The sequence below is a fragment of the Falco peregrinus genome, chromosome 5, assembly GCF_023634155.1.
Source record: "Falco peregrinus isolate bFalPer1 chromosome 5, bFalPer1.pri, whole genome shotgun sequence".
Lineage (NCBI taxonomy): Eukaryota > Metazoa > Chordata > Aves > Falconiformes > Falconidae > Falco > Falco peregrinus.
The window spans coordinates 79,839,646-79,866,681 of NC_073725.1; the positions used below are offsets into that span (position 1 = coordinate 79,839,646).

At 42.0% G+C, this 27,036-nt stretch overlaps 2 protein-coding genes across 9 annotated transcripts in view; both read right to left on the bottom strand.

Annotated features, from left to right (window-relative positions):
- Positions 1 to 13,315, bottom strand: part of MYH11 (myosin heavy chain 11) — a 61,733-nt gene extending 48,418 nt beyond the window's left edge. For 3 of the 4 annotated variants that reach the window (XM_027791881.2, XM_027791880.2, XM_027791882.2), the window contains exons 1-3: positions 13,217 to 13,315; positions 6,469 to 6,830; positions 1,617 to 1,773 (exon numbers count right to left, since the gene is read on the bottom strand). In XM_027791881.2, the coding sequence (XP_027647682.1) occupies positions 1,617 to 1,773; positions 6,469 to 6,810 (499 nt within the window). In that variant the 5' untranslated portion in view covers positions 6,811 to 6,830; positions 13,217 to 13,315. The remainder of the gene's footprint in view (positions 1 to 1,616; positions 1,774 to 6,468; positions 6,831 to 13,216) is intronic. The other variant, XM_005240988.4, reaches the window with a different exon arrangement.
- Positions 13,316 to 18,994: 5,679 nt separating this feature from the next.
- CEP20 (centrosomal protein 20) lies at positions 18,995 to 24,757 on the bottom strand. Of its 5 annotated transcripts, none has more exons than XM_005241019.4 (5): positions 24,679 to 24,757; positions 24,019 to 24,216; positions 22,839 to 22,923; positions 21,799 to 21,938; positions 18,995 to 19,552 (listed from the first exon to the last, which is right to left on the bottom strand). In XM_005241019.4, the coding sequence occupies exons 1-5, from the start codon at positions 24,704 to 24,706 to the stop codon at positions 19,476 to 19,478; spliced, it is 528 nt and encodes a 175-aa protein (XP_005241076.2). In that variant the 5' UTR covers positions 24,707 to 24,757; the 3' UTR covers positions 18,995 to 19,475. The 5 variants fall into 5 exon arrangements, with proteins under 5 accessions (XP_005241076.2, XP_055660432.1, XP_055660433.1 ...); XM_055804457.1 differs by having other exon boundaries at positions 21,799 to 21,941; XM_055804458.1 differs by lacking the exon at positions 24,019 to 24,216 and having other exon boundaries at positions 21,799 to 21,941; positions 24,679 to 24,737.
- Positions 24,758 to 27,036: the final 2,279 nt, after the last annotated feature.

Below are 27,036 nucleotides of genomic sequence, written 5' to 3' on the forward strand. Positions count from 1 at the left end.
GTCACATAAGCTATAGGAAGGAGAAAAAAAAGGTTGATATTGTATAGCAGATACCTAGATCTCTGGGTTTAGAGTTGAACTATTGAATTTTGAACAGTCATATCTGAAAACGTAAGTTTCTAAAGTCAGGAGCCTAAGTCATAATCAGGTAACCAATTTAATAATCCTCAGGGATTTAATCTTCAGAAGCTCTAAGGATTTTGTTAGCGTTACAATTGGTATGTATGAGTACTCAGGACTTTTAGGGGAGAAGACCTGTTTTGATGCCTTTGATGTCAATCACCACTGGTGTGTGTGTGTGTATGTATATTGCTTATATACATATAATATATGTATATTGCTTGTACCAAAATGACAGGGTTATGGTTGGTATTTTCCATGGGCAGATCTCTGCCTGAGGCTGGGCAGTTACACTTCTGTGGATTCAATGGCCTGGGACAAACATATAAGATAACTTTTTTGTTTGTTTTTCATTGTGAGGAGGGACTTTGTCTAGTGTACATATTGGTTTAGAAAATAGCAATTAACTATGATATACCAAACTAACTACTTGTAAATTCATCAGGTTCATAGTTCAAGTAGGACAAGTACAGGAGTACCGCAGTCCTTGTGAGTGTGATGCACTGTATGCCTGGAGAAACACTGTGTGATAGCCGGTGCACAGTGGGTTTGCAATCACTGTTCTGTGTCTGTATGCAACTATTACAAAGAAATCAATACCGGGTACTAATCTAGTTGCTAAACTGAAATTTTGAGATGCCATTTATTGCTTTTACTAGTCTGATTTAAACCCCAGAAGCCTTAAATCCTTAAGCTCCAAACTGGGAAGCCCTAAACTTTAGGGCTAAGCCTCTGTAACTTCCTGAGCCGTAGTTACCAGGCAGAATTTTTGTAGGATCAGGCTCCTAATGAGGGTATTTAAATTTCAAAGTTCTTATAATCTTTGTTCCCCAGAGCACCCAAGGTTGCTGCGAGATGGCAACCAGTCGCATTCCTGTAGTCTGTAGGTGTTGCAGCCTCGCACATTCATCACTATGGCTTTTCATCCCTAAATTGTGATTTTTCCGTAGCAACTGCAGGGGAGAGCACTGTGAATTTTGAAGGTTTTGTTCACACCATTTGGGGCCTGACTGCTTTTCCATTGCTGCTTGTTGCCATTGTGGTTAGAAAACAGGGCTCCAACTCATTAGACTGATGAAAGTAGCCCTGAAACAATATTTGAATTTGCTTTGCTGGGGGGAGAAGAGGGAGAGAGGAACGACACCGACAGACCCAGCAGTGCTAGCAGCTAACTTTGGAATAGTCTCCACTGTTGGAGAGGGAGCATTTTCCATGCCCGTATTTGCCAAAACTATTTGCTTGACTTTGAAACCTTCCCACATGCCTCGACACAGATGGGTAAAAGGATTGTTTTTCCTTTTTGAGTCACAGTGTTTGTGGACTGCCGTTCCTGCCAAAGAATTCCTCTGAAACTTCTAGAAAGCCCGTGTCACCCTCCGTAACAGATCTTTTCTGGCTGTACTTCTTGCAGGAGCACATGTGGAGTTATTATAAGGTGTTTTCTCCCCTTTTAGAGGGCAGCAATTTCTAAGAACTGTAGCACTGAGCTGGCCTACCTTGCAGCATGCTCCTGTAGGCTGTGTCCGCGATAGCGTAGATGTGGGGTGGCATCTCGTGCCTCTTCTTTCCCTTGTACATGTCAATAATCTTCTCTGAATAAATGGGCAGCTGTTTGTATGGGTTTATCACAACGCAGAAGAGACCTGAATAAGTCTGCAAGGGAATTCAAATAAAAACCGGAATTAATATCGTGTGCCGTGTCTAGCCTGGGAAACACAGGCATCTGCTGCATTGAGCTAACAGGATTTTAGCAAATAACACTCTTTTTTATTCTGCCTAGTGTGACAAATGATGCGGTGATTTCCAAATGCAGGTGCATGTATGGGTGGTTTCCAAGTGCACAAATAATTATTTCTAATAAGCAACTTGCTAGAAAGTATGTGAATTTAGCAATCTGTAGAAACACCATGATCTGATGTTAGTTCCTTGACTTCAGTTATTTTCAGTACATGGTGAATCACCCTTATCTGTGGTTATGTAATAACTGTAATAATTCATAATATTGCTTTGTATGTGTATTTTCATACCAGAGTATGTCCTCTGCTCAGGTAGGTGTCAAATTCTGTACACTGAAATCCTAGGTAAGAAGCTTGGATTGATGTTAGAATAATTAAAAGGAAAAAAAATTATATGAACAGCATATCACAATAAAGATTGATGAGTGTACTTTAAATTACTCAAGTTCCAAATAGCTGTCTTAACAGAATAATCATGCCTTTTCTACATGACTATTTCTGTAAGAAATTTAGGGAAAAATGTGGTGTCTGTTTACAGTTTAATGAAGGTATATACATAAACAAACAAGAACATTGGCTACCATCTGATAGCTGTTCATCCAGGTTTTGTTAGTTGTTTTTTTATAATTTTACTTTATTTGGAATGCACCAGTTATTGAACTGAAGCATAAATAATAGCATATGATAATAGATGGTGAGCCATATTTCACAAAGTTACCAAAAGTAAGCAATTTTCAAGTGTTTTTCACATTAAAATAAATAAATATTCTAAACACCCCACACACCTGAAAAACCCCCAAACAATTAGGAACTTATGAGATTATTATTGCAGCAGTTTTGTGATATCTAAGCTGGCCTATGGCTGTTAGGTTTAAACTCATGCCAGTTTAAAAAAAATGAAATAATGAAATGATGCTCTGTTTGACTTGGGCATAAGTAGTTTTGGATTTTTTTTTTTTTTAAATCTTTTTAATTGCCATGCTGGGTGAATGAGTACTTTGTGGCATGCGGCTGCTGCTGTTCCTTGGTTTCAGGGCTGTGTCCAAGGATGGGTCAAGCTGCTTTGGTTCTCCTGCAGGAAGCACGGCAGTGCAGGACTGTGAAATGGCATCTGGGAAGCTTGGCTCTGGGCACAGGGATTTCCCTTTCCTGACCATAATAGGGAACGGCACAACACAGTCTCAGCACAGCCTGAGCACTTTATATGGAATTCAGCACACATGGCCAGAGCATCCATCAGCCTCCAGCAGTCAGGAGCAGGTTGAATGCTCTGTGCTGGGCAGGAGAACATCTGGGGTGCTCTGGGCGGTGATGAGGACCTCCCCTACTATTTCAGTTTGTGCCTGTGCCACCACAGTCTCGAATCAGATAATGAGAAAATCAGGCTCAAGATCTTCACCAGTTCTCAACATCCCCAAGCTAAACCCCTTGGTGTGGAAGGTAGGCAATTACTGTGCTGGATTTTCATTGATGCTGGAGTTCAGAATGAAACTGCTAATTGTGTCAAAATGAACTTTAGTGCTGCCAGGACAATACACTTGGAAAAAATGACAGGGTTTTTTTTTTTTATCCTGGAATGACCACCAAGGCCCTTAAGGAACGGATAGCAAGGCTTTTTTCTCAGTAGAAATACATTTACTTTATGTACTTGACTAATCATTCCCAACCAAGCCAATTAATAGGAGAGTAAATTTCCAATTCAGGCCAAATGTAGGCCATCCTTCCCTGAGATGTCTAGGCATGTGCCTGACATGCCACAGGTGGGCTGTAACACCCGGGCACACATAACACACCTTTGGGGCACGAGAAGTGGGTTACTAAGGCAGGGCAAAAGCTTGAGCTGGTGAAATTCAGGAATCCCCATTTCAAACTGGACTGTGACTGATCCTATCTCTCACCTTGGGAAAGTTGACCAAGACCTCTTGGTTTCACTGGTTGTAGTTCTAGGCATCTGCTTTGCAAAAATTTGGGGAAACCAGACATGGTATGCGATGTTTTGAAGGTCAGCAAGGCAGTTGGCTAAGCAAGGGGTTGGGAGGGGGGGTTGAGGTTGCTGTGCCTTAAGTCATTCTCCTTGGGGCACAGACCCTCCAGGCAGGGGGACCCCCAGCCGTATCCCTTCCTAGAGGGTCTGGTGGCAGAACACGATTCGGCGTATCTTAAGGATGGTGTCCGTAGGAGTGCTGAGCTTGTGTATCCTTTGGACAGCCGCTGCTGATGGGTGTTTAAGAGAGACTGGCACAGATAAACACACCTGTGTTGTAAGTGCCTGAGTCTGAGCAGAGGGATCCCACCTCCGGTTCCAATATGCATGTAGTTTTCTGTATTTAGGAAAGCATTTTGCACTCTTAGGCGCAGACTGAATTGGTAGTGCCTATGAATACAGGCACAAGAAGCTTGATTCTGCTCTCGGATCCACCAAAGCAGCCTTGCTGCTTTATTGATGTTTGTACAATCATTTTTGGCCTAATTTGTGTGTGGAGAAGGTGGATTTTGTTTGCTCTGAGCAATGTGAAACATGAAGTAGTGGCAACACACTGCTTACCCTTCTTTCTTAATTATCTGTGATGAAAGAAAAGGCCAGGGTGGTTTTCCAGTGTATAGTCACTCTGAATTTTCACACTGAATCTTTTTATTTAATATAAATGCAAAGGGCAGGTGATTTGGGTTTGGGTTTTTTTTTTTCAGATGCATTGACTTTTTTTTCCTGTAGTAAAATTGGGAATCCCCATTTGCATGAGTGATGCTCTAAAGGGGGAAATGTTAAGGTCACATTTGCTTTGTATGTGTGGGACTCCAAGGAAGGCAACATAGGCATTGCATGGCAAAGCCAGGAGATGGCTTTTTGCAGTTAGTTTTGCAAGTGTATGAGATTTAAATTCTGTTTAATAACCCTCTATTTTTTTAGAAAGCTATTAAAGTATCTAGTAGGACAGCATGGTGTAAGGCCGGGAAGTTTTAAGCAGATTTTAGTTATTGAAAATAACTAACAACTTATTGCAATACAAGTAAAAATAATTTCTTTATAACTGTTACTTTATGATAATCTTAAAATCTAGCCTCTTGAGAAAGAATAATTTCAGATATGCTTCCATTTTTTTCTCCATGAAAAATTCTTTCATTTCTGATTGTGTTTTGGAAATTAATTTTCTTTTCCTGTAGAAAGTGAAAAATTGACAAAAACATATTGGAAATCCTGGAACATCTGTGCGGTGTTGCTGAGAACAGCAACAAAGAAATAAACCCCACACATTTTATCCCACTATTCTTCTACTAATTCTTTTTAGATCTTGCAACAATGCAGAATGCTTTCAGAAAAACTTTATTTTAGTAATTGATGCTGCATATTCTGATATAATAGCATATAGGTCCATACGTTCACCCGCAAACTTAAAATCCAATAAACTCAAATACTGAAGAGGTGGAAAGTCTAGCTTCTTTCAGGAATCTTGATGATGTGCTTTTTAGTACATTCCTGGAAGATAGATCTTGAGTGTAGCTATTTGAAGTTCTGCATAACAATTAAATAATTCCTTTGTTGTACTATATATATATATAACTATATGCTTCATTTCCTACTTTCCAATTTAGCACTCCTTGTGTTAATAATGAGAGCTTTACACCTGCTTCTAACACTTTCTTAAGCTCTGTACTTTCTTTCACTCATCAGTGGTCTGTCACGCAAGTAAAATTGTCATAGATTGAAACTGTATGTTGCTTTTCCACAGCACAGCATAGGGATCCTCTGTGTGAAATCCAAGAGAACAATTGAGTTCCATGGAAACTTTCTGGGCTTGCTTGCTGTGCTGTTTGCTAATCCATTGATGCAGATAGATTACAGGGTTATTAACCTCAAAATACACTTGTGTTAATGTACTTGTGTGGACAGGAAGGCAGAATAATCTTGGCCCTAATTTGTATGAACATAGAGAAGATTGTCATTTTTCCAGGCTTGTCTGATCTGTAAATTGACCGACAAGGGGAGGGCCGGGGCCGGGGGTGTGGGGGGGGCTTTAGTGGATGCATGACTTCAATTCAGTAACCCACTGGTGCATATGAGTACTTTCACTTGAATTCCAGTGCATTTATTCATTTATTCAAACATAAGGTTTTACTCAAAAGCACCCACCAAACCAGAACTTGTCAGCTGCCTTCAGTGGGAGTTTTGAACAGAAAAGACTGCATGGTTTGGCTTTTCCATATGTTCTTTTTGCAGGTTACTGGAAGCTTGTTCAGGTTTACATTGAAGTCATTCAAAAGCCCCTATTGATTGTTTTGGGGGTTTGGGGGTTTTTATTGGATTTTTTTTCCCCTCCCTTCCCACAAACAGCAGCACTGAGGTGTTGTTCAGCCATCAGGGAGTACTTTCCAGGCCAACAATATCCTTTCAGAATGAGTAAGTTCTGGGGAAGAAACCTTCATGTGTTTTTAAAGAAGCAGGAGAGTCGTGAGGAATAAAGTGACCTAAATACATTTTTGGTTTAGGTTGCCATAGGGGTTAGTACCTGCATGGCAGTGTTACACACTGTATCCCTGACAGTGGGTGGGATCCACCTTGTTTGTGATGGACCATGGCAGCATGCAGTAGGAAATATGTTTTGATTCTACTTACATAAATTAAACCTGAGAAGTATCTCTCCCTTAGGTTGTGCAGCACTGAAGCTTCATTGAGGCAAGTCAGCTCTGCCATGTCCTCCACTTTGGAGAACTTTGGAGGGTTCATCTTCTGGATGTCATCCTTGCTCAGTGTCACTTTCTTTCCATTTTCTGCCAGTTCAACTGTCACCTCATCCCCTTTCTCTTCCTTGATACTTGCTGCTTCAAATCCATGTTTCTCTGATGGAATCCAAACCAGTCTCTTCGCTGACCAGTCAGCTTGGGCAAGTGGGTTGTTAATGAAGTTTTTGTCCACAAAGAGGAATTTCTCATCATCGCTGAGAGCTTTTTGAGACATTTTGACTCAGTAGACACCTGCTGAAGAAGCAAAATATTCTGTTTTAAAGGGAGGCAAATGTGGAGATGTTCCAGGCAAAAGACATTTGTCAAATCTGCCACGCGGTAGATCCAAAGCACTATAGGTCCTGTGTCACATGCGGATACTTTTGGGTGCCAGCTCAGATACCTTAGAGCATCAGTGTTTGCATTCCCATTCCTTTGTTACTGTGTCTGAGATCACCTAAATCAAAAGCTTCGTGGCACTAAACCAAATGAGGACACCTGGGCTTATCACTTTATTTTGTTTATGTTGTACCGAAGATCAGGTAGACGAGTAAGGCAGGACTGATGCCTGTGCAGTGAGGGCTGCACCAAGGCTACCAGCTGAACGCCCTCCTGCAGCCTCATCTCTTGCCCGTCACAAAGTTAACTCAATTCAGATACATAGAAAATGTCTCATCACCCAAAGACTGTTGGGCGCATACTGAAATACCAGTGCAATAATGCAATAATTAGGAGAAGAACAGTTCCCAGGCTGTGTTCCAGAAAGGACAGAAATGAACTTTTCTTTCTTGCAAAGGACTATTTCCAGTCACTCTAATACCATTTCATTTGGAGCAGAATAAGATTAAGAAAGGGTCAAAAGAAAAAATGGAAAAAAATTATCAGTACTGCTGGTGAAGGAGAAGTAATTTAGTTATCCCCTTTCCACCGTTCAGACAGAGGGAGCTGATCATTTATGAAGGGTAAACCACATGAGAGAGAGAGAGAAGCAGTAAAACAAGCCTGGAAATGGCATCAGCTGTTAGATACTCTGAACCATAATGCTCGAATTGGAAGGACGATGCATCTTTGTCATGCAATTGCACACAGATAAAACAGCATTGTGCATCACACTTGGATATGTATGTGTTCCATAGGTGAGAGCAGGGGAGGGGTTTGGCTGCTTCTTCCCTGCTCTGGCCATTGGAAGCTCGGATTTAGATGCAAGACCGATGCTGATAATGCTGGTGCTTCCCTAAGTGTTCTGATCTGTCCTGTGGGGGACAGAGCTTTAAGTGGGGGAAGGAGTAAGCAGGGGACTGCTTGTGGTTTGCTGTAGGGCAGGAGAAGAGTGGTGGGCGATCGGGGAAACCTGCCATGCAGTGGAGCAGGCGGGGAACTGGGGAGGAGCCACGGGGAAGAGCGTGTGCCCAAGAAAAACATCTCTAGGAGACAGAGGCTGTTTCATTTCCTTATTGAGAATGAATTTAATATTTAAAGCATTCAAACAAACATGAATCTTGAGGGACTGTTAAAGATGTCAGCAATCAACCCGTAAGCACAATGATATTTGTAAAGACCAAGCTCGGTGGTATGTAGCCAAACGGACGCCCTGTGCTCTGGGAGTATCAGAGATTGGTTTCCAAATATTTGTCCCTGAAGCCTTCCCACAGATTAATGGGTTTTTGCGAGGCCAAACTGTGTGAGGGGTCTGAGAGAGAAGCATGGATCATACAGAAGGTGACATAAAGCTTAAAAACAAAACTGGGATTTGAGAGGTGCCTAAGAGCGTTAGATGATATCCCACTTTCAGTGGAAATTAGATGCCCCAGGTCCTTAAACTCCAGTCTTAAATAACAGTTCTCTTGTCTAAAAAAAAAAAAAAAATATTAAAAAAAATAGCTTTCCTCTAAATGTGCTTGTTCTAGAGCCACCAGCCTTGCCTGGGAATACCCAACAGGCACGTTCACCCAGATCATCCATGCATACACGATGCGCATGGTGGTGCAGGTGGATGGGAGACTCCGACAGCCTGGTCCCAGGCATCGCCGCCGGCCTGTGCTGTGCCCCTCCACTGGGGCTCCGCTGGCGAGCGGGGTAGGATGTGGCCCTTCGCTCACTCCCGGGGGATTCTCGGAAGAGAGCTGCAAGAGGAAACTATTTGACCTCTGTGTGGATTAAGGCAGAAAATGTTCCCTCGTTGCCAAGAGGGCTGGTAGAGCCTCGCAGTTCCAATAATGGAGATGGTATTCTTTCCAGCTGAGCTTTCCAGCTGGCGGCCGCAGGGTGAAGGTGGCCGGCCGGGGGAGCGAAGGGAGCACTGCCCCATCATCAGGGCCAGGGCCTGGGGGCCGGGGGAGCAAAGGGAGCACTGCCCCGCTGCTGGGGCTGCAGCTCGGGGGGCAGCAGGAGCCTGCTATGGCATCGCTCCCCCAGCTGCAGTAGCACCAGACAAGGCAGGCTCTGCCCCACCGCCTCAGCAGCGTGGGAGGAACTGCTGCGGCAATGGAGGAGGAGGATTTCAGTCCACCCGAGGCCCAGAAGAGAGAGCTATATGGTCATCTTGAAACTTCAGAAAGGTTGGATCATGCTGCCCGTGGCTGAGTGCCAAGTGGCAGAACATTCACATCCATAGGAGTTTCATATTGCTGTCAGAAACACCAAAAATTAGACCAAACTGCAGAGCTGAGTTTCACAGGGTCAGCTCCTGCTGCATTGATGCCGTCCGTGAACAATGACTGAGAAAATCAAACTGCAGAATTGTCCTGACCATCTACCTCAAAAACCCAACCACAGACAAAACTCTTGGCCTGCTACAAAGCATGTCAGCAGCGGGCGACCCAGACGTTCTTTGCTGTTGTGTCGCCCAATGACCAAGGGAAAATTCCTTTCCCTGTTACATCCTAAGTCAAAAACATCCTCCACAGATCACAGCGTGAAACGGAGAGCTGCTCTGTCTGTGCTCTATATTCTCCTACTTCCTGCACGTAAAACTTTCTGCACCTTGTTATTTAAACACAGGTTTTTTGAAAGCAGGATGAGGTTGGAAGGTATGAGAGATGGCATGAACTTCAGAGCTTGGCCATGCAGGTTTTTACCCCCTAGATCTAAGCACTACACTTGACTAGTTTCAACATGGCCCCCTACAAGAAGCAGGGAATAGACAGCCTGAGCTGGATCTCATAACTCCTCTGAAACACAGGGAGGAGAAACCGTGGATTTGTGTAAAAAGAACTTTTCATTACTGATCCTCTGGAAGCTGAGGATTAAGTTTGTGTGGCAGCTGAGTACCACTGTAGTAAAAAAGGAAATGCAGTTATGAAGTGTGGATTAATAAATATTAATAGTCTGATCGATTAATGAATATTAATTAATGCAGAATAATAATAAAGTCAGGTTTCTGAATAGAAGAGGTGGAAGACGAGCTCCACAAACTGGACTAGATTTGTCGTGGTGAGGTGCTGTGCACTGAACTAATGAGCTGCTGAAGCTTTCTGATTAGTAATGGGCAGTGAACCTTCTGGTCCATCTCTGAGGCTGAACTGCACTGGTCCAGCATACAATTGATACTGGGGAAATGGGGCCAAGGGGAAAAGATTCATTACAGCCTGTTGAGAACATTCCTTGAGAAGGCAAAATTTACCCTGTAGCCACTTCCTGGGTTTCATCTGTAGGTCTGGCTGAGAGAAACGGAGACCGGTAGCCTGCGTACACAAGAGGTAGTGAGAGGTTCTTATCCACTCTTTTAGGTGGCCGATAACCCAAATCACGTACCTACAAGAGTGAATACTTGTATACTTGGAGGTGAGCTAGCCTGGGAAGGGAGGGAGAAAAGCAATGACAAAAATACTACTGATATACAGTTTCTTGCCTTAGAAATGTGCCAGATTACCCTGAACTGGATCCCTCTGTTATCCTTGTCTAAAGCTTGCAAGTGCACATACGCATGGGCACGCACACTGCCACAGCTTGCTTTCCGTTCCTCCTCCTGCTGCCCCATTGCAGACATATCCAGCTAATCTGCACTGTCTTTTCCCTTATCGTGCCAGCGACAGAAGTTGAATGCTGTCTTTGCAATCAGTACATCCAGAGTGTGTTATTCCAAGGACAAAGTATAAATATCCCCAGGAAGTGCACTTTAATTAAAAGGTTATTGGCCAAGCAGAATTGCCTCCTGGGTCAGAGCTTAGAGGGACAGCTTTTCTCCTAATGAGAAGATAAAGGACACTTCTCCTTTCCTCTGCAGGATGTGCATGTCAGTATAAAAGGTTATCACAGCCACACAGGGAATAATTACTGGAACAGAGGTACATATAACCAAGTATGTGAATTATTTTCGGAAATGAAGTCCTGCTCTCATAAGTGGTTTCTGATGAAAGAGCGTAGCAGTAACCTGCTGCCTGACCCAAACTGCGTTTCTTGGGCTGCAGTAGTTCTTGACTCTGTTCTTTCCAGGTTGCTTATTGTTTACTTTTCCAGCACTTAATTACTCAACTGAGCATTGCTCAAAAAAAAAAGAAAATCTAGGGGTGAATCCTAATCTTGTGATCTTCATTTGGGAACTGGTTCCCCAGCACAGTTAGCTTTGTCACAAGCTCTGCTGCCGACCTCTCCTGGCCTGTTGCCTCTCCCCACGAGTCACTGGGACCACCCCTCAAACAATTGCTCTCACCGTGGACATTTCCATCTGGACACTGAGGTATCATAGTACTAGTTTTTGGTTGTTCTGTCTTAAAATACAGACTTTCCCTTTTCCATGGTTGAATATTTGCAGGAATTTCACAGGGCTGGTTTGTTGTTTTGTGGTGGGTTTTTTTTTGTTGTTGTTGGGTGTTTTGTTTTTAAAATGCATTCTCCATATAGTCTAATCAAATTTCAAGTGCTTTAGTCTCCTACCAGGTCTTCTCACCTCTGCTTATCCAAGTTACTACATAACTCTGATTAAACACTTGAAATATCTTTAAATTACTTAGGCCATTTCTTTGGAGTATTAATTAGCTGTGTTATAAACTGCAAAAATTACAAAAGAAGGAAGAAAAGACTTGAATCGCATCATGTGGGATAGATTCCCTTAATCTAGAAAACACAGCTATTTCAAATACCCCCAAATGTTATTCTATTAAGTAAATCAGACTCTGCATGTTCATTAGAATTCATAAATAATCCATACTTTAACTGGACTTTGCACAAGTTGGCAAGCTATCTCTGGCTCTTGGCTTCTTCCAAAGTTATACTTAAAAGTCAACAGATTTGCAACTAATAAGTCTCAGTGAATTATAAAGCCAGGATCCTCCGCATACATCCATGCACGCTACCATATATGGCCATGTTCTCCTCAATCCCAGCTGTTACACAAAAATGTAATGATAACAAATGCAAAACAAATACCTTTTAGGGACTCGCGTGTCAATTGCAAATGAGATAATAAAAATCGGTGTTTACATCTAAGCGAAGGCAGCCAGAGGAGCGTTATAGCCTAAACTGAAGGGAGTCCTTATGCAGGGCGCTGGGGACTTGGGGCGCAGCGGGTCTTGTCCTGTGTCACATCACCAGCTGCCTGCCGGGGCAAAGCTTTGAGGGAAACGGAAGGTGGGCTTGGTTTTAAACCAGAAAAGGTTTTACTGAGACGTATGTATTTAATACTAATGGCAAACCTTCTGATTTCCCTTGTATTCTATTATATATTCCCTTATACTTCTTAATTATGCATACACATATGCCTCTCACATACATATCAACACTTACATAGGTGTGCATGCACACGTACACACACAGAGATATATATGTGTGTGCATGTCTGACAGGAGCCAGTGAATTTCTGGGATGACACTGAAGCTGCTTTCTATGCTGCCATCTACTGTCCTCTTAATTTACTCACGGTATTTTGCTAAAGTTAAAAGTTTGTTGCTTTATTTTCCCTTTAAAAAAAAAAGGCACGTCACATTTGAAATTACTCGAATTAGTGTACCTCAGTGAATTATCAGATTAGTTTTGCTTAAAATTTATTCCCAGCATATGAAAAATATGCATATGTAATGCTAAGGCATTTTTGTAAAAAAGTTCCCATTTCTTCTCCCAACTTTTAAGCATTTTTCCTGTTTAAAGAACAAGTGACTAACCAACCAATTACTTTTATTTGTTTATACTTTCTTTTAACAACATGGGAAGTGCACTAAGTTCCTTTAATAGGACTGACAAAGTAGAAATACTTCCAGATCAGCAGCTAAGGCTACCAGGTTTTTTCATTACTGAATGCTCATGTGACGGTTAATTGCAGTGGGTACCTGCTGCCATCCCAGCACTTGCAGGCTTCGCTGCTGCTGGCTTGGAGCGCAACCGGTGCTCTGCAGCCAGCATCTTTAAGGCTCGATCCAGCAGCAGCAGTGTTAGAAGTGAGTAAGTAACAGGCTAGAACATCTGTGCATGCTTTCAAACGTGTGTGGTTTCTAATGCATTTTAAGCAGAATGCAATCAGTAATACATCAGGATAAACGTCGGAGCATGTCTGATAACGGGTCTGTTCCCATTTCCAGTTCATACAGGTTAATTCACTGACTTTGTCTGCAAAGTAGCATAATATCTTGCCAAACTGCTCCATCCCAAAGCATGGCAAGCCCCCAGCCCCAGCCCCAGCAGGGACCCCCGGCCCCTGCGGTACTTACAAGCGTCCGATTAGGGGAGCAGAGAGTGAATTGGAGAGTCGGGAACCTGTACAGCCACCAGCCGGGACAGTCCAAGTCCTCTCCGCCTTTGCAGCCTCCCTATATAGAGGAGGAGAATCTTGTCAATGGGGAGGGGCTCTGGAAACTGCGTCCTGCTGGAAAATCCTCTCGGTACCTGGGTTAAAAAAGACAGCCTGAACCAAGGACCTCATTCTGGCAGGGCCTAACCCTGGGCTGCTGCCCCTGCCCCCAGCCGCTTTTTAGGGAAGCAGGCTGGCTCTGGCTTTCAGAGAAGCATGAAAGGGGTGTCCCTAACCTAGAACGGGTGCCCCTAACTCACAACTTCAGAGATTTAGCTTTTTACTAGCCTGAAACTGTTTGGCTGAGCAAATGGACCTTTAACTCCTTCCTGCCTCGATAGCATCCTTGCTCCTTGTGGTCCCTTGCCTAGAAGGACCAAGGTTAGGTTGTGGTCCTGTGTGGCACGGAAAGCTTCCTACCCACCATCAGCACGTTGTCTCAGAGCTAAGATAAGTCCCTGAATTCAGGGGTTGCTTGGGAGAGGAGGGTTATTCCTAACACAGTGGGGATGCGTGGGTGGAGGTTATTCTGTGTGTTTATGTGACATCTGGAGCCTGGGGCTGGTTTAAGCCTCCTCGGCCCCTGGGGACAAGAGGGTTGTTTCCCACCTCCCCAGCGAATTTGTCGAAGTTTGTTTTGCAATCAGGTGTGCAGTTCCTGAGAAAGAACTGTAAATACTTTTTCATATATAAGAAATACCTCCCTCGGTCCATAAAAGGAAGAAGAGAGGTGATAAATAGTTGAGGGGGAATGGTCCTGAGGATGCGGTGGAAAGAACAAGTGGCCAGGCACCGTGTGCTGCGGGGGGGAGGAGGACAGGGCATGGGAAGCCAGCTCTGCAGGGGTTAGGGAGAGATCTGGTCCTCGTCAACCCTTCCTCACCCCCCCAAACCTTCAGTACCCGGCTGTCCCTCCTCATTGCCCTGCTAGTAGCCAACAGCCTTGTGCAGTGGACCTGTGGATGGAGACATCCCAAAAAGGGAAAGCTAGGATCCTCGAGGAATTCCCATCAACGTGCCAAATACAAAATACCGAAACAACCCCCTCTCAGCAACAGACTAAATATGGTGTATACCCAAAGGATCAGAGCATAGTCCTGGGTGAAATAATTTCTCTTGACATCAGCAGCCCTATCTTCTCTGGAAAATACACCCTCCTGGGGAAAATGGATGAGGGTTACATTGGTCTTGGCATCTCAAAAGGATACCTATGGGGGGAGGCTGGTCTGAAAACCTCTGCTGTCGCTTAGTTGAAGTACCAGCACTTGCAGGTGGGATGGAGCTGTAGCCCCTTCTGCCAGCTCTGACCACGGGTGCAACAGCTGGCAAAGAGGAGAGAGGGGGAGAGCATCGCGGTTTCTTCCCTGCAACATTTCAGAAATATCTGGTACAGACTCAGGTTCAGCCCTTAGCTGGAGGAGACCAGATTTGCCCACAGAGTTACACGGTCCCAGTGGCTGCAGCCACTTCCATCGGAGGGTTGGTGTCCACTGAGGTGCAGGGCTGCTGCGCAGCCACGCAGAGCTCTCACAGGACCCACAAGGCAGCAGCGGTGTCATATCAGCGTCGTGCACGTGTGACTGTGTGGGAGCAGAGCCAGGGGAAAGGATCATGAGGACGTAAATCCAAGAAACTTGCCCTTATTATCAGAAAGTTGCTCACATGGTAGTTCACCCTACTTTTTTTTTTGTTGTGTTTTCTCAGTTGCAAACTTAGCTTCTAAATAGGAATATAATGAATATAAAATGATGAAGTGCAAAGGACATCCTCTGAAAAGCAGGATTGTTTTAACAGTCATCAAAGTTACCCTAAGAAGTTCCTTTCAAACCCATGCAGCTGTTTTACAAAACCAGATACGCTTTAATAGTAGCTTAAAAAGGAGTGGAAATTATTCCGGCTGGTCTGCAAAGTGCTGCATGTGCACATGCAGGCTTGCTGCCTGAGGAGCATGTTTAACAGAGGCAGTGGTGGAGAGTGATATATGATGTGATATTAAATGGAGCTGGAAAGCCTAAAAAGTATTCCCGCTGGGACTGAAACAGTTGCACTCTCAAGCTATGTGGGACAGGAACTGGTAAGTGTAAGCGTGGCTTCCAACCTTCACTTAGAAATTAACAGAAGAATATACTGATATAACAGCCTGGCTGGAGTTTCCTAAATGTTGTGATATTTTTTTAAGCCAAAAGTTGCCTCAAAATGAAAGCTGTAGATTCCCAGTGGACAGTGCCTTTGTGACAACAAAATAAGCTTTATTTAAAAGCCCCTAATTTGTTTATTTGTTTTAATAACTTTTCTAGAAAAAAAATAAAGTATTATGCAGCCTACCATTAAATATCTCCTTGCTGAATTTGCACTGTAAATATTGTACTTGGAAAAAAGAAGGGGCCTTGAGGAGGAAAGGGACTTTCAGCTGCCACAGTGTAACCTGAATATGACAGAGGGGGAAAAAGAACATGGATGGTGATGCTAGTTTGTTAAATAACGTGTGTCAGGTTAGCAATTTTTTTTTTGTTTAAAAATGTTTTTACGTAAGTTTACAAGCCACATTTATCTAAGCTGACATAGGTATTTGGAGCTAAGAAGCGTACAGGTGGGTTAACCTGTGTTGAGCTACGCTGTTGCAACAGGAGGGGCAGTCTGCACCCCAGCTAGAACAATTAATCATGAGAGCAGTCTGATGAGGTAAAATAGTCACCAAGCGCTTAATGTTAAGCACATGCTTTGTGCTTAATGCTGGCGACATGTCACGTGAAGTATGTGGAGCACACAGGTCAGTCCTGAATCAGACACCGGCTGCTACTGAAAGGGTGTCTTTGCAAGTGTGAACAAATATTTTGGGGTTTCTTTTCCTAAACGTTATCACACAATAATAATCACTCCTCCGGAAAACTGATCAACTGGCACCAAGATTTGGTTTGATACAAAGGGCGCTCAGGAAGGAAAGCGTAACCGACTCCTTGGGGCGTGTTGATAAAGCTTAGAAAAAAATTTCCCCTGTGCATGACAGAAACTAATACCTCTGAAACAGCAGCGATGCTGTGCAGTCTATAAATGTAGCAGCCTCTGATTCTACGGAAGAACAAAAATTTGGTTTTAAAGATTTTTTTTTTTATTTACAAAAAAACCACCAACCAACCAACCAAAACTTGTGGGTTAAGTTATTCCAAAGTCTTTCCAGATCTGATATCCACACCAAACTTCACAGGCTCCTTGTCACCTTCACTTGTGATATCATGCTTAGACACTGAACAGCCTCTTTTAATCTAATTCCCTCCTTAACAGTCTGTTACAGTGTTCTATCTCCAATAAAATTCAGAAATGCATTTTGCTTAAGCTCCCAAACTTCTACATGCTTATACCTTTTTTTTTTTTTTTTTAATTTTCTGATGTCAGTAGAAACAATAAGGGCAGTTAATGCAAGAATCACAGTCAGTAATTAAGCTAGATAGAGCTTCTTAAATGATTTGAGGAAATAACCTTTTGTGCATGCATACCTAGGTAGCCATTTCAACTAAAACCTGGACCTGTGACTCTAGGATTGTGAATTATTTTCATCTAAACACTGACCTGGCTTAGCTTAAACTTTTAAGGAATGATTTTTTTTGGCAAATGCAGCCATATTGTGCAATTCCTCTTCATCCATTAACAAGTAAGGCAGTCTGACGTTCATAGGACTCACTACAGGTCTGCATCTTGAAGGACTCTCACTTCATGTGCGGTCAATAAATGCTAGACCATTAATAATGTGATGGGACCAGTATATATTTCACAGCTTTGTTGTCCAAGTAAGTATCACTGGAAATACGCTTTAATTTGATTTTGCTTGTGCAATGATTATACTTTGAGACAATAAATTGTTCCAAAACCCCAAATCTGTACTGTGGGGGTATCAGAGAATTGGGCAAAATGCATGTTGCACCGAGAGCAAACACACCAGCTTCCACCCACCTGGCAATGGGCTGAAGCTGCAATCCTCCTCACCCCACCCACCACCACCACCCCAAAAAAAAAAAAAAAAGAGTCACGAGATTCCCTCTGTCTTAAACAAATTTCTTCTCCGATTTCAGATACACACCTCTGCCTCCATGCCCGGTGAAGGACATCCTGGCAACAGCCTCTGCTTTCATGGCTGCGGAGACCATACAACAGCCTGCTGAGCTGCGTGCTTGGGAAAGGGCAAGTACCAAACATCCCTTTGCCTTCTTCAACCACAACAAAAATAGTATTTCATTTTTCCCACTAAAAATCCATTTCCCGGGGAGCTCCATGGCACCTGGGCAGCTTTTATGTGATCTAAGGTGGGAAGACAGAAAGCAGATGTGATGGCTTTGGTTATGCTGAAAGATTCAGTTAGCATAGGTTAGAGCGTCTGTGTTTCCCAGAGCCTTTTTCCCTTGCCCTTGAAAAGAAAATTCAGGTTCCAAATATGCATAACAACTTGAGCCACTGGTTTATGGAGAAACAGGAGTCTAGCATTTAACCTCTGGAAAACCAAAGTTAAAAATTCAGGGATTTCTGTGGCCAGAGCAATCATACCTGCATTGTTCAGAAGTTTATTTTTGCAACTTTCCATAGAGGCACTTTCAGCTCAGTCCAAAATGAAGGTAATTTGCAAGTAACACCTTAGAAGACCATTTTTCTACTACAGTTTTAGGCAGAGAAATGAAGTGAGAGATCAGTGATTGTGAATATGTGCATTAATATGGCAGGACAGACCCTAGCACCGAGGCAGAATCCCACGGTGGTTTTTACATGTATGGCTCTTCAGCCAAGTAGTTGCGCCCGATGGTGGCATTAGCACTGAGCAAACACCGAGGGCAGAGATAAATTCATGTGCTTGACCCAGTTGTCAATTATAATTGATGCCAAGCTACAGAAGACTTAAAGGATTTGACTGGGGTGTATTTGGAAACATGTACCTTCCCCTCCTGGAAACAGTCCTGAGATACTTAAGAAATCAGCACATGGGGAGCTGGCAGCGTTGCCAGTCACACGAAGGGGATGAGCTCACTGCTGGGGCTTCAAACAGATAAAATGAAACTTTTCCTTGCAACCCGTAACTGTCCTCTGCAATTTTGCATTAGAGTAGAGGCTAGGCTGCTGATCAAAATAATAAAAAAAGATACCTGTAATGCTAACTGGGTCAAATCAAGATAAAGGCAAAACTTCATAGTCTGTACAGCTCGGGATCCTTTCATGTATATTCACAAGCTCCATGTTCTCTTCTTCTTTTGTTTTCCCCCCCACTTACTGTACCACTTATCTAACAATTAAGATTTTAAAGAACACAACCCTAAAAATGTATTTATACGATTTGAGTACCACTGGAAATGTTTGCATTTATGTTTTGTTAAAATGAGTAAAGAAAAATAGCTAACCTGTTATTTTTGATGTACCCCTGTAAGTTTGGCTTTTAAAATAAAATACCATTTCAAAACATGTAAATACCTCAGCTAAAAACAGTTCTGGGAATCAGTAGTCTATTAGCAACTTTATTTTTAGCTTTGCCTGACTTTTGAGTTTCATGTAATTTGGGAAAAAAAAAAGAAGTTCCTCCCCCTCTCATATACTCAGTGTTACACCGTACAATTTATAGCAACTCCAGATGGAAAAGACTTACCCTCATTTGTTTGCTGGCATGAAGATAAATATAGTCCTTGTTTCCGGAAAATTAAAAACAACTATTCCTCTAAAGCACTTTAATTGTCTATTCAGATTTTATTTTCCCATACTTATCTGCAAGTAGCAGCTTCTTCTTTTTAAAGAATGATTAAAATGTTTAGTTTTAATGCTTTCAAAATACCACACACAACAAAACTGGGAAGTTTTATTCAGAAACAGACAACACACAAAGACTAACATAATAAGGAAAGTGCAGAAATTACGTTATCTTATTAATTTTTATAAAGTAAAACCAATATTTTTAGGTCCCATTCTAGACACAGGCTTCACCAATCTGTCTGCCTATACAGTTTTCCTTTGATTAGCGCTGGAGGAAGAGAGCCTTTGCTACCATTTTTTTTCATTGACAGTAAGTATGACCCTGTCACTCTGTCTCATGGGTAGACCTAACATGCTGAAATGGTCCCACTGGACATATCAGGGAAGTTTATGCAAAGAAGAATTTCTTAAATTAACTCTTACAGAACTTCACATGAGAAATTAACATATAAAAGATATTATCTGTTAGTATTTTGTAAAACAAGGGGCTCTTCGATGCTAATGCCAGCCATCCTTCCAGGTTCTGGAATTCTATCTGAAAATGAAACACAGACATAAATACTTTCAGGCATGCGGAGATGCAAAGTTATAACTCTTATTTTCTACTATTATCAACTTTGATAAAGAGTAACATCATAGGAAACTTGGGCAATTTTACGAACAAATTTTTCCATGCAACTGTATGAGGCAAGAGCTTTACATCACTGAAGACTGCATTTCAGACAGCTTCCACCTTGGCTATAGTGAATGAACTAACAGAAACACCAGATTCCATGTGTCTTATCAGGATCCCCAGTCTGTTGGCATATTCATTCAACTAAATAAGCAAGATAATTTCTAATATGAAAAGTTAGATGTTAAACATGAGACTTTGAGGGCTGAATTAATGGACAGACTTGATTACCAGAATATGCACCCTAATTAAAACAGCTAGAGAATTAGTATTTTAAACCCACTGCCTTTTGGTCTCCACTGACATATTCCATATATACATGCAGGCAGTAATTCCAGGCTACTGTTACTTAGAAGTTAAAAGCCTTAAAGCTGTTATGTTTTTGTTTAGGTCAAAAAGCAATGTGCTGTCATGTCTTATGATTAATCCTGAGTTTTGTAATGAACTCTAAACCATTAAATCCCATGTGAAATTATACTGGAGCCAACAGGGCAAGGTGACCCTGCACAGAACCGATTTCAGAGCTGACGTACAAAGTTATACTTTAAAAACAATTCTTCCATACACTGAGTTTGTTTTTAAAAATTGAGACATTTCTGATAGGAATAATTATTTTCTAACAAAGAGATAATTTGTCAGTTTTGGTATTGAAAATTTATTTCTTCAGCCCCCTCTTCTGGCAGAAGGGAAACAACATTGCCTCAATGAATTAGCTGTTAAGAAAAGGTGTTTAGTACTTCTCTCGCACTTTTTAGATGTCAGTAGTATCTCAGGCCTCGTATTTTTCCAAATTTTGGATACAAAATAAATAGTTGAGAGTACTAACACAATAGTCCTAAATTCTCACAGTAGAAAGTGAAATAATACACTAAGTAGACACATTGAAGGAAAAAACTGGACGCTTTCATTCTGTAGCTTAGGCCGTATTAATTGTAAATCAAAAAGCAGACCAGAAAGGGAAATTAAGATTTAGCAGTGTTCTGCTACAGAGCAATGAATCAGAGCTAAAGCTTCTGCAGTCAATGGGATGTGAATTATGCCCTCAGAAAAGATTTATGCCCATATACAGAACTGACAGCTAAAGAGTTAAGAACTTTCTATGGAAATTAGAACAGATGAGAAACAGGGAGATACGCCCACTATTTTTCACTGAGAATTCAGGTTAAATTCTTGTATTAAATTGCCAATGTAATAAGAGTGTCTTTAGCTGACCCATTCCAGATTTGTAATGGCCTAAGGGAGTACAATTTGGCCAGTTTAACTTTTAGGGAACTGGTAAAGCAATTTGGTGGACGAACTTTCTGATACTGAGAGTTGGGATATTAATATTTTCTGCTCTTTACCAGCAACTGGAGAGCAGTAAGCCTGTTTCTAAAACTATAAATTGCATAACAGATACTCTACAATCTGCAAACTGGAATAGCAAAATTGTCCAATTTAAATGAGTTTTCTGGTTGTAACAGTCCAAAAGTCTTAATAGAATAAAGCCAAGCAATTTGTTTTTTCCCCTTGTGCCTAGTAACTAACAAGTAGCTACAGCTACCACAGGATAACAGGAGCATCACAGTGCCTTGCAGTGTTGAAAAATTATAAAAATTTGGCTGTCTGGATTATTTTAAAATGTCTGCTTTATAAATAAAATACATTCTTGTATAAGAGAGAAGGTTCTACTGCTGACACCTTTCAAGACCAGTCAAGCACTTCTGAGGGCAGTTGGATTTGTATGCCATATATGCTGTCGCATCAGCATACCGGCAGAGAGAAGCAGGCCTAAGTGTTGGTGTAAGTTGGTCACTTACTTAACGAAAGGCACATACACAGGTAGTGTTAGAAATCATGGGTGGGTCTTTCTTGAGTTGGGTATAGCAGGACCTTTCCTAAACAAACACATGAGCAATAGGTACGGTCAGGTCACACAGCTTAACGGGATTTTTGAGGTATACACACTGCTCCGCTGAAGAATTTTTCTTACAAAGGTGTCAGTTCAAAGTATTCCTTGCACAGAGGAGGTACACTGTGTCCATCTGCATGTTTATGCTGTTGTAGGCATATGTACCGTATAGAAAATCTAGTCACAAATAAAACTAATGAAATGACACCACACCCACCTTTTTGATTTCTCTCCGTAGGTGGTTTGCCAAGGTTCTGCTTTGGATAATTCCGCAAAGACACTTTTGGAAGGGTATTCTGGGTACTTTCTTCTTTACCACCATGTAAGAAATGAGAGAGAATTCCATACAAGAGAGGTCTGCTTAAGAAAGAAATGAGAAGAACAACCTAAGTCCATAAAATATTGAGCATTAGAAAAACACCCTTTCCTCAGAACTTCTGAGATCTTAATGTTTACTTCTAGAGTATGTACAGATGTCTTTAATTATTTAAAATATTATGATTCTTGGCATAATACAGATCTCGTTATTAAATACATTGATGATATATATCATTATATAAATAATCACAGACCTAAGCCCACCCTGAACACCAATACTCTCTTAAAAAGCTCGCACTAGGAGACACTCAACTAAGCTCCAGATCCCCTGTAGGTGAAGAACTGGAACATGCTTAGCACATGAACATAGATCCACATTCCCACTCACACAGTACAAAGGATCAGACATTGGCAGGCTATAGCCCAGTCCGTCACTGCACATCCCAAACTTGATTCTTCCTAAGCACTTGATGGATTCTGACAGTACAAGCTACAAAGAATGCCAAACATGTTTAAACCTGCTTCAGTACCCTAACCCATTAATGCAGTTGTGACAGTGTACTGTGAACTTTTATCTAATCTCAGAGTACAATAACCTCGCTCTTGCTCTACAAAGCCACTCACTGATAGGCAAACAGCGTATCTGTTTTCTACTTCTGACTGCAGGGAAGACTGTACTGGTAAGAAATTTGTGTTTCACTGTGCAAATACGCTGTCTGGAGAATGCTGCAGAGTTGGCAGAATGAAATGTTAGTTTGGAGTACGTTTGAAAATGGCCCCGTGTTTGACATTGTGAATCTGAATCCAGCACGTTAGAGCAGGCACGTGATCTATTCACATTTCAACTCACGAGAACATTTCTACGTGATTAATAATAACACTGAAGAGAAAAATACATGCAGAACAGAATATATTGTGCATTCCAAAATCACTCCTTACACTGATTTTGCATTTGTGTCTTCGACTATATTCAGCTCTTTAGCAAGAAACTGTCTATCCAAGGGCACTTCAGGCTGGCCGGATTCTGGAAAAAAGATTTTCCCAAAATTCTTAACACTGGTAAGAAAAACATCACCAATTAACAGCAGACTTCAAAAGACATGAGAGTACACACCTCCCTTGTAGACTACTCATATCTAGCAGCATGTTGTAATTCCAGGGAACTCACTTAAAACATTAGCGCTTCATACTCATGTAATTTAAAATAGCATATTACAATTTTTATCTTCACTTTAAAGGAATCTAAGAAAAACATTAAAGAAGTCTTGCATTACAAAGATACACCAATCAGGCAACTCTTTTTCTCTAAAGAAGTACTGTTATCAAGCAGATTCCATACATTAACTACTATATACACTGTCTCCATTCCCTCTTCTCAAGGGGGAGTAAAATACTCAAATTAAATAGCAAATGTATTACTGTATCTAAGTACAACTACAGAACAGCAGATTACATATAAATTACAGCTACTCTCTCACATATTGGTATTTTAGCACAGCCAGTAACAGTAATGCTTAAATGCAGTTGTTAAAAAATATGGATCTTATTCATATTCCTTTTTCTGTTATTTAAGCTGAGGAGATCTAACCTCGTTTCTGACACAGTATATATGTATGAATTGCAAGAACTGCTAGAATTCAGACTATTAACTACTTTATGTACATATAACTTTAAAATTACTCATTCCTCAAAGAAATTTTGTTCCTTTGTAGTCTTTCTGGTTGTTTTATTTTACCCAAATGCCAATGAGATAAAAAATGTAATATATGCTTTACAAATATTGTTAGTAATTTTCCAAACAAAAGCAGACATTTCAAGATAGATATTTTGACTTTGCAGGCTGCTAGGAAGTTTTCTTGCTCTTTCATCAGCTACTCTATCAAAGCATTCAACTCAAGGATAAGGAACAAAGAGTAAGTTTTCTTGAAAACTAATGGTACGATTTGACTTAATACTGCAAGTAAAGCTGTGGAGAGAGCATTCTTATGTTATTTCCAAGGGAAGACAAGATTGTGCAGCTTGGTCCTGCTTATTAATTTCATAGTATCAGTGGAATTACTCAACCAAACAGTAACTGTCTATTAATACAGTGATGGCAACAAAAACTCAGCGCCAGTACCTGCAGTTAAAACAGATGCTGCATATTTGTACTTGTTATATTCCAGGTATTCACGAATTAATTCATTGATTAAGAAATTTTCACGGGACAGTGGTGGCCGTGGTTCACTTTGGTCATCCAGTGCATTAAAAACTTCAGCTCTGATCCTTGCTTTTATTTGTCCAAGAGCACCTCTTTTTTCCAGTGTGTCCTTTAAAACTATTACCATAAAAAGATCTGTTAATATAAAGCCAAACACCTCCAAGCAGCAGTTATCATCCACAATATAAACATAATTTCGGCATATTCACAGGGAAATAAAGATAAGATATTCACACCTGCATGCGTGCCAGTGGGTAACAACAGCAGGAACATTACGGATAAAAGTTAAGCCTTCAAAGATATCAGAATAGTATTTCTTTGGTAGTAAACACCCGTTCTAGCAGTTTCAGAGTTAAGATGCTACTGGACCAAGATATTTTATAGGAGTGAAAACGAGAGCAAAATAAATGCCAAGGGCAGCGAGCTCGTGTGGGGGCTTGGCAGTGTGAGGGCCAGGAGCGCCGGGCCCTAGGGTACCTAAGCGGAGCCCGGGTGTTGAACTAAAGGCCAGCTGCCCACCCTCTCGGCGGTACGAAATGCTACCCCCGGAGCCCCCCCCCACCCCTCCGCCCTCACAACCTGCTTTCAGCTCCGCCACCGTCGCCATCGCCCCGCGGCCGCGCCGAGGACCCGGATGTGGCAGCCCGGCGGCGGGCACTGCGCATGCGCCGCGCTAGGAGTGGGGGGAGCGGGCGGCCGCCGGCCCCGCCTCGCGGCGCGCATCAGCCAATCGGAGAGCGCCGGCGGGGCGGGGCGTGCGGTTCGAGCGGGGACGGCGCGCTGCCCGCGGCTGCCTGAGGCGGAGGCGGGCTGCCTGAGGCGGCGGGCGGGCACCGGGCCTGTTCTGCGCGGCGAGCCGCCCCCTGGCCTGGGGGGGATCCCCTGTGCTGCCAGGGGATGATAATGATAAAAAAAAAAAGATAAAATAACGAGCGTTGCCTGGGTGGTGTGCATGGAGGTGCCGCTCGGCACCCTGCCGGCCCTGTCAGGTGGGGCGGGGGCACCGGGCTGCCGTCAGGGTTGCTGTGCTGTCTTCTCTCCAATTTCAAAGCTTGTCAGTGTGATTTATTGGGGGGGGGGGGGGGGGGGGGAACATGGAAAATAAGCCCGTTGCTCCCTGATGTGTAGCAAAGTTTTGTACTGAATCCCTGAAAGACAAACTAATTAAAAGGACTCGCCAAAAATAAGCTTTTAATTAAAAGGCCTTGCCAAAAGGTAACTGTATGGTGGGTGTTTAGGAGCCTGAGGAGCCCCGCTGCGGCTGGAGGCCTGCGTGTGTGCTTCGTGTGGCCGGGATGAGTCAACAGTGTTTACTTGTGGATGGATTGAGTATTTTCCAAAGGAAATGCACCCAGTGTGGAAGAACAAACTGCATTAGTCATGGCTTAGATGGAGCAGCCTGTTTGGGCTTGAAGGAAGATGTGAGTTGTCCTTAGCAAACTGTTTAGGGCCTTGAAGTGTGGTGTGAGGGGTTTTGTTGGATTTTTTTTTTGTTTGGTTGGGTTTTTTTACATTTTCTCTCAAAGCAAATATTTATATTATGAGCTTCCAAAGAGTCTCTGTCAGGGGACAGCAAATAATATGCAGGAGAAAAGCAGTTCTTTAGAAGTAATGGTGAAGTTAATCCATTCCTTTAACATAGCAGTAACTTCCCATGAGTCAGCAGCAGAAAGTGCCTCATTCTGTCCCAAGTCTGCTGCTGGGATCTCCAGTGCAACTCTGGTGATGAGCAAACTTCAACATGCTTGGTGTTTTCACAGTCAAAACATTTTGCTCTGCATCCTTCCAAATTTCTCCATGCTGTTCTGGGTCAGTGTTCTATTACGCCTCATTTCCAGTTGATAAGTTGTTACCATTTCCCCCCCTGTGTTTCCTATCCAGCTTTCATTTGTATCCTACAAAGCAAAGTTTGGAGATCAAAATAGAATTTTAAGGTTTTGGGTTTTCCCCCTGATTGCAAGGAAATGCCTTTCTAAGTAAGATTGCAGTTTTATTGTATGTATTAAACTGTGTTTTAAAAGATGCTGTTATAACAATGGTTTGTGAAATCTAGATTCAGTGACTTTCTGGTACTCTGAGATCTTGGTTCTGTATCTCTTTGGAGGTTTGGGCTTATGTCAGTTCTATTTTTTTTCCTCCACAACAAATAATTTGAGTCTGTTGCATTTTGCTTCTGAACTCCTCAGCTTCCCTTCATATTAATTATTTACTCTGTATTTTGACTGCACTTTGGTTTACTTCTTTGTTGGTGTTGGTGTTGCTTAGAGTTTCTAAGGGAAGGAGATGGAATTGATTGGAACGGTACTAATTAGAGGTGCAGATCCAAGTATCTTTACTTGATGAGAAACATCATTAATATGGTGCATGACCATTGATATAGGGGCAGTTTGAGGCTGAAAAATATTATTACACTGACGTAATTGGAAAGTCTGAATCCTGAAAGTGTAACTTAAGTTTTGTTAGTCTTTTAGCATGCAATAGTATCTGGAGAAAAACATGTGTGGGTAAAAATTTTTCTTGACCCTCCTTCCTTCATGCTTATTTACCATCTTGTTTGGAACAATCCCTGCATATGATCTCTATATCCTAAACAATTTTCTGATGTATCATTTCAACTATAATTTTATATTCTGTTTTTGGACACAGAGTAGGTGTAAAGGTATAAGTTCTTAGAGGCTTTATTTTTTCTGGTTTACTAGTTTATTAATAGTGCTATTAAAAAAGCTAAGTTCTTAACTATGGGATAGTTTATATTATATGTTGCACAAAGTAGTGTATTCATTACAGCTGAGGGGTGGTAGGATAACAGATGCTGGAAACTGTGATGTAACTTTTTCAACAGGAGACATAGTGAGCACTGAGATATCAAAAAAACATTCCACTAAGGTATTTAATATGATTTTAAGGTAAATGTAGAGTGTGCACAAAACAGGACAG

Coding starts and splice junctions, on each gene's coding strand:
- CEP20 (XM_055804457.1), bottom strand. CDS start 24,706: ATGGCGACGGTGGCGGAGCTGAAAGCAG. Junction 24,217..24,678: donor GGTGGCGGAGCTGAAAGCAG/GTTGTGAGGGCG, acceptor TTATGGTAATAG/TTTTAAAGGACACACTGGAA. Junction 22,924..24,018: donor AGCATCTGTTTTAACTGCAG/GTACTGGCGCTG, acceptor TCTTTTTTCCAG/AATCCGGCCAGCCTGAAGTG.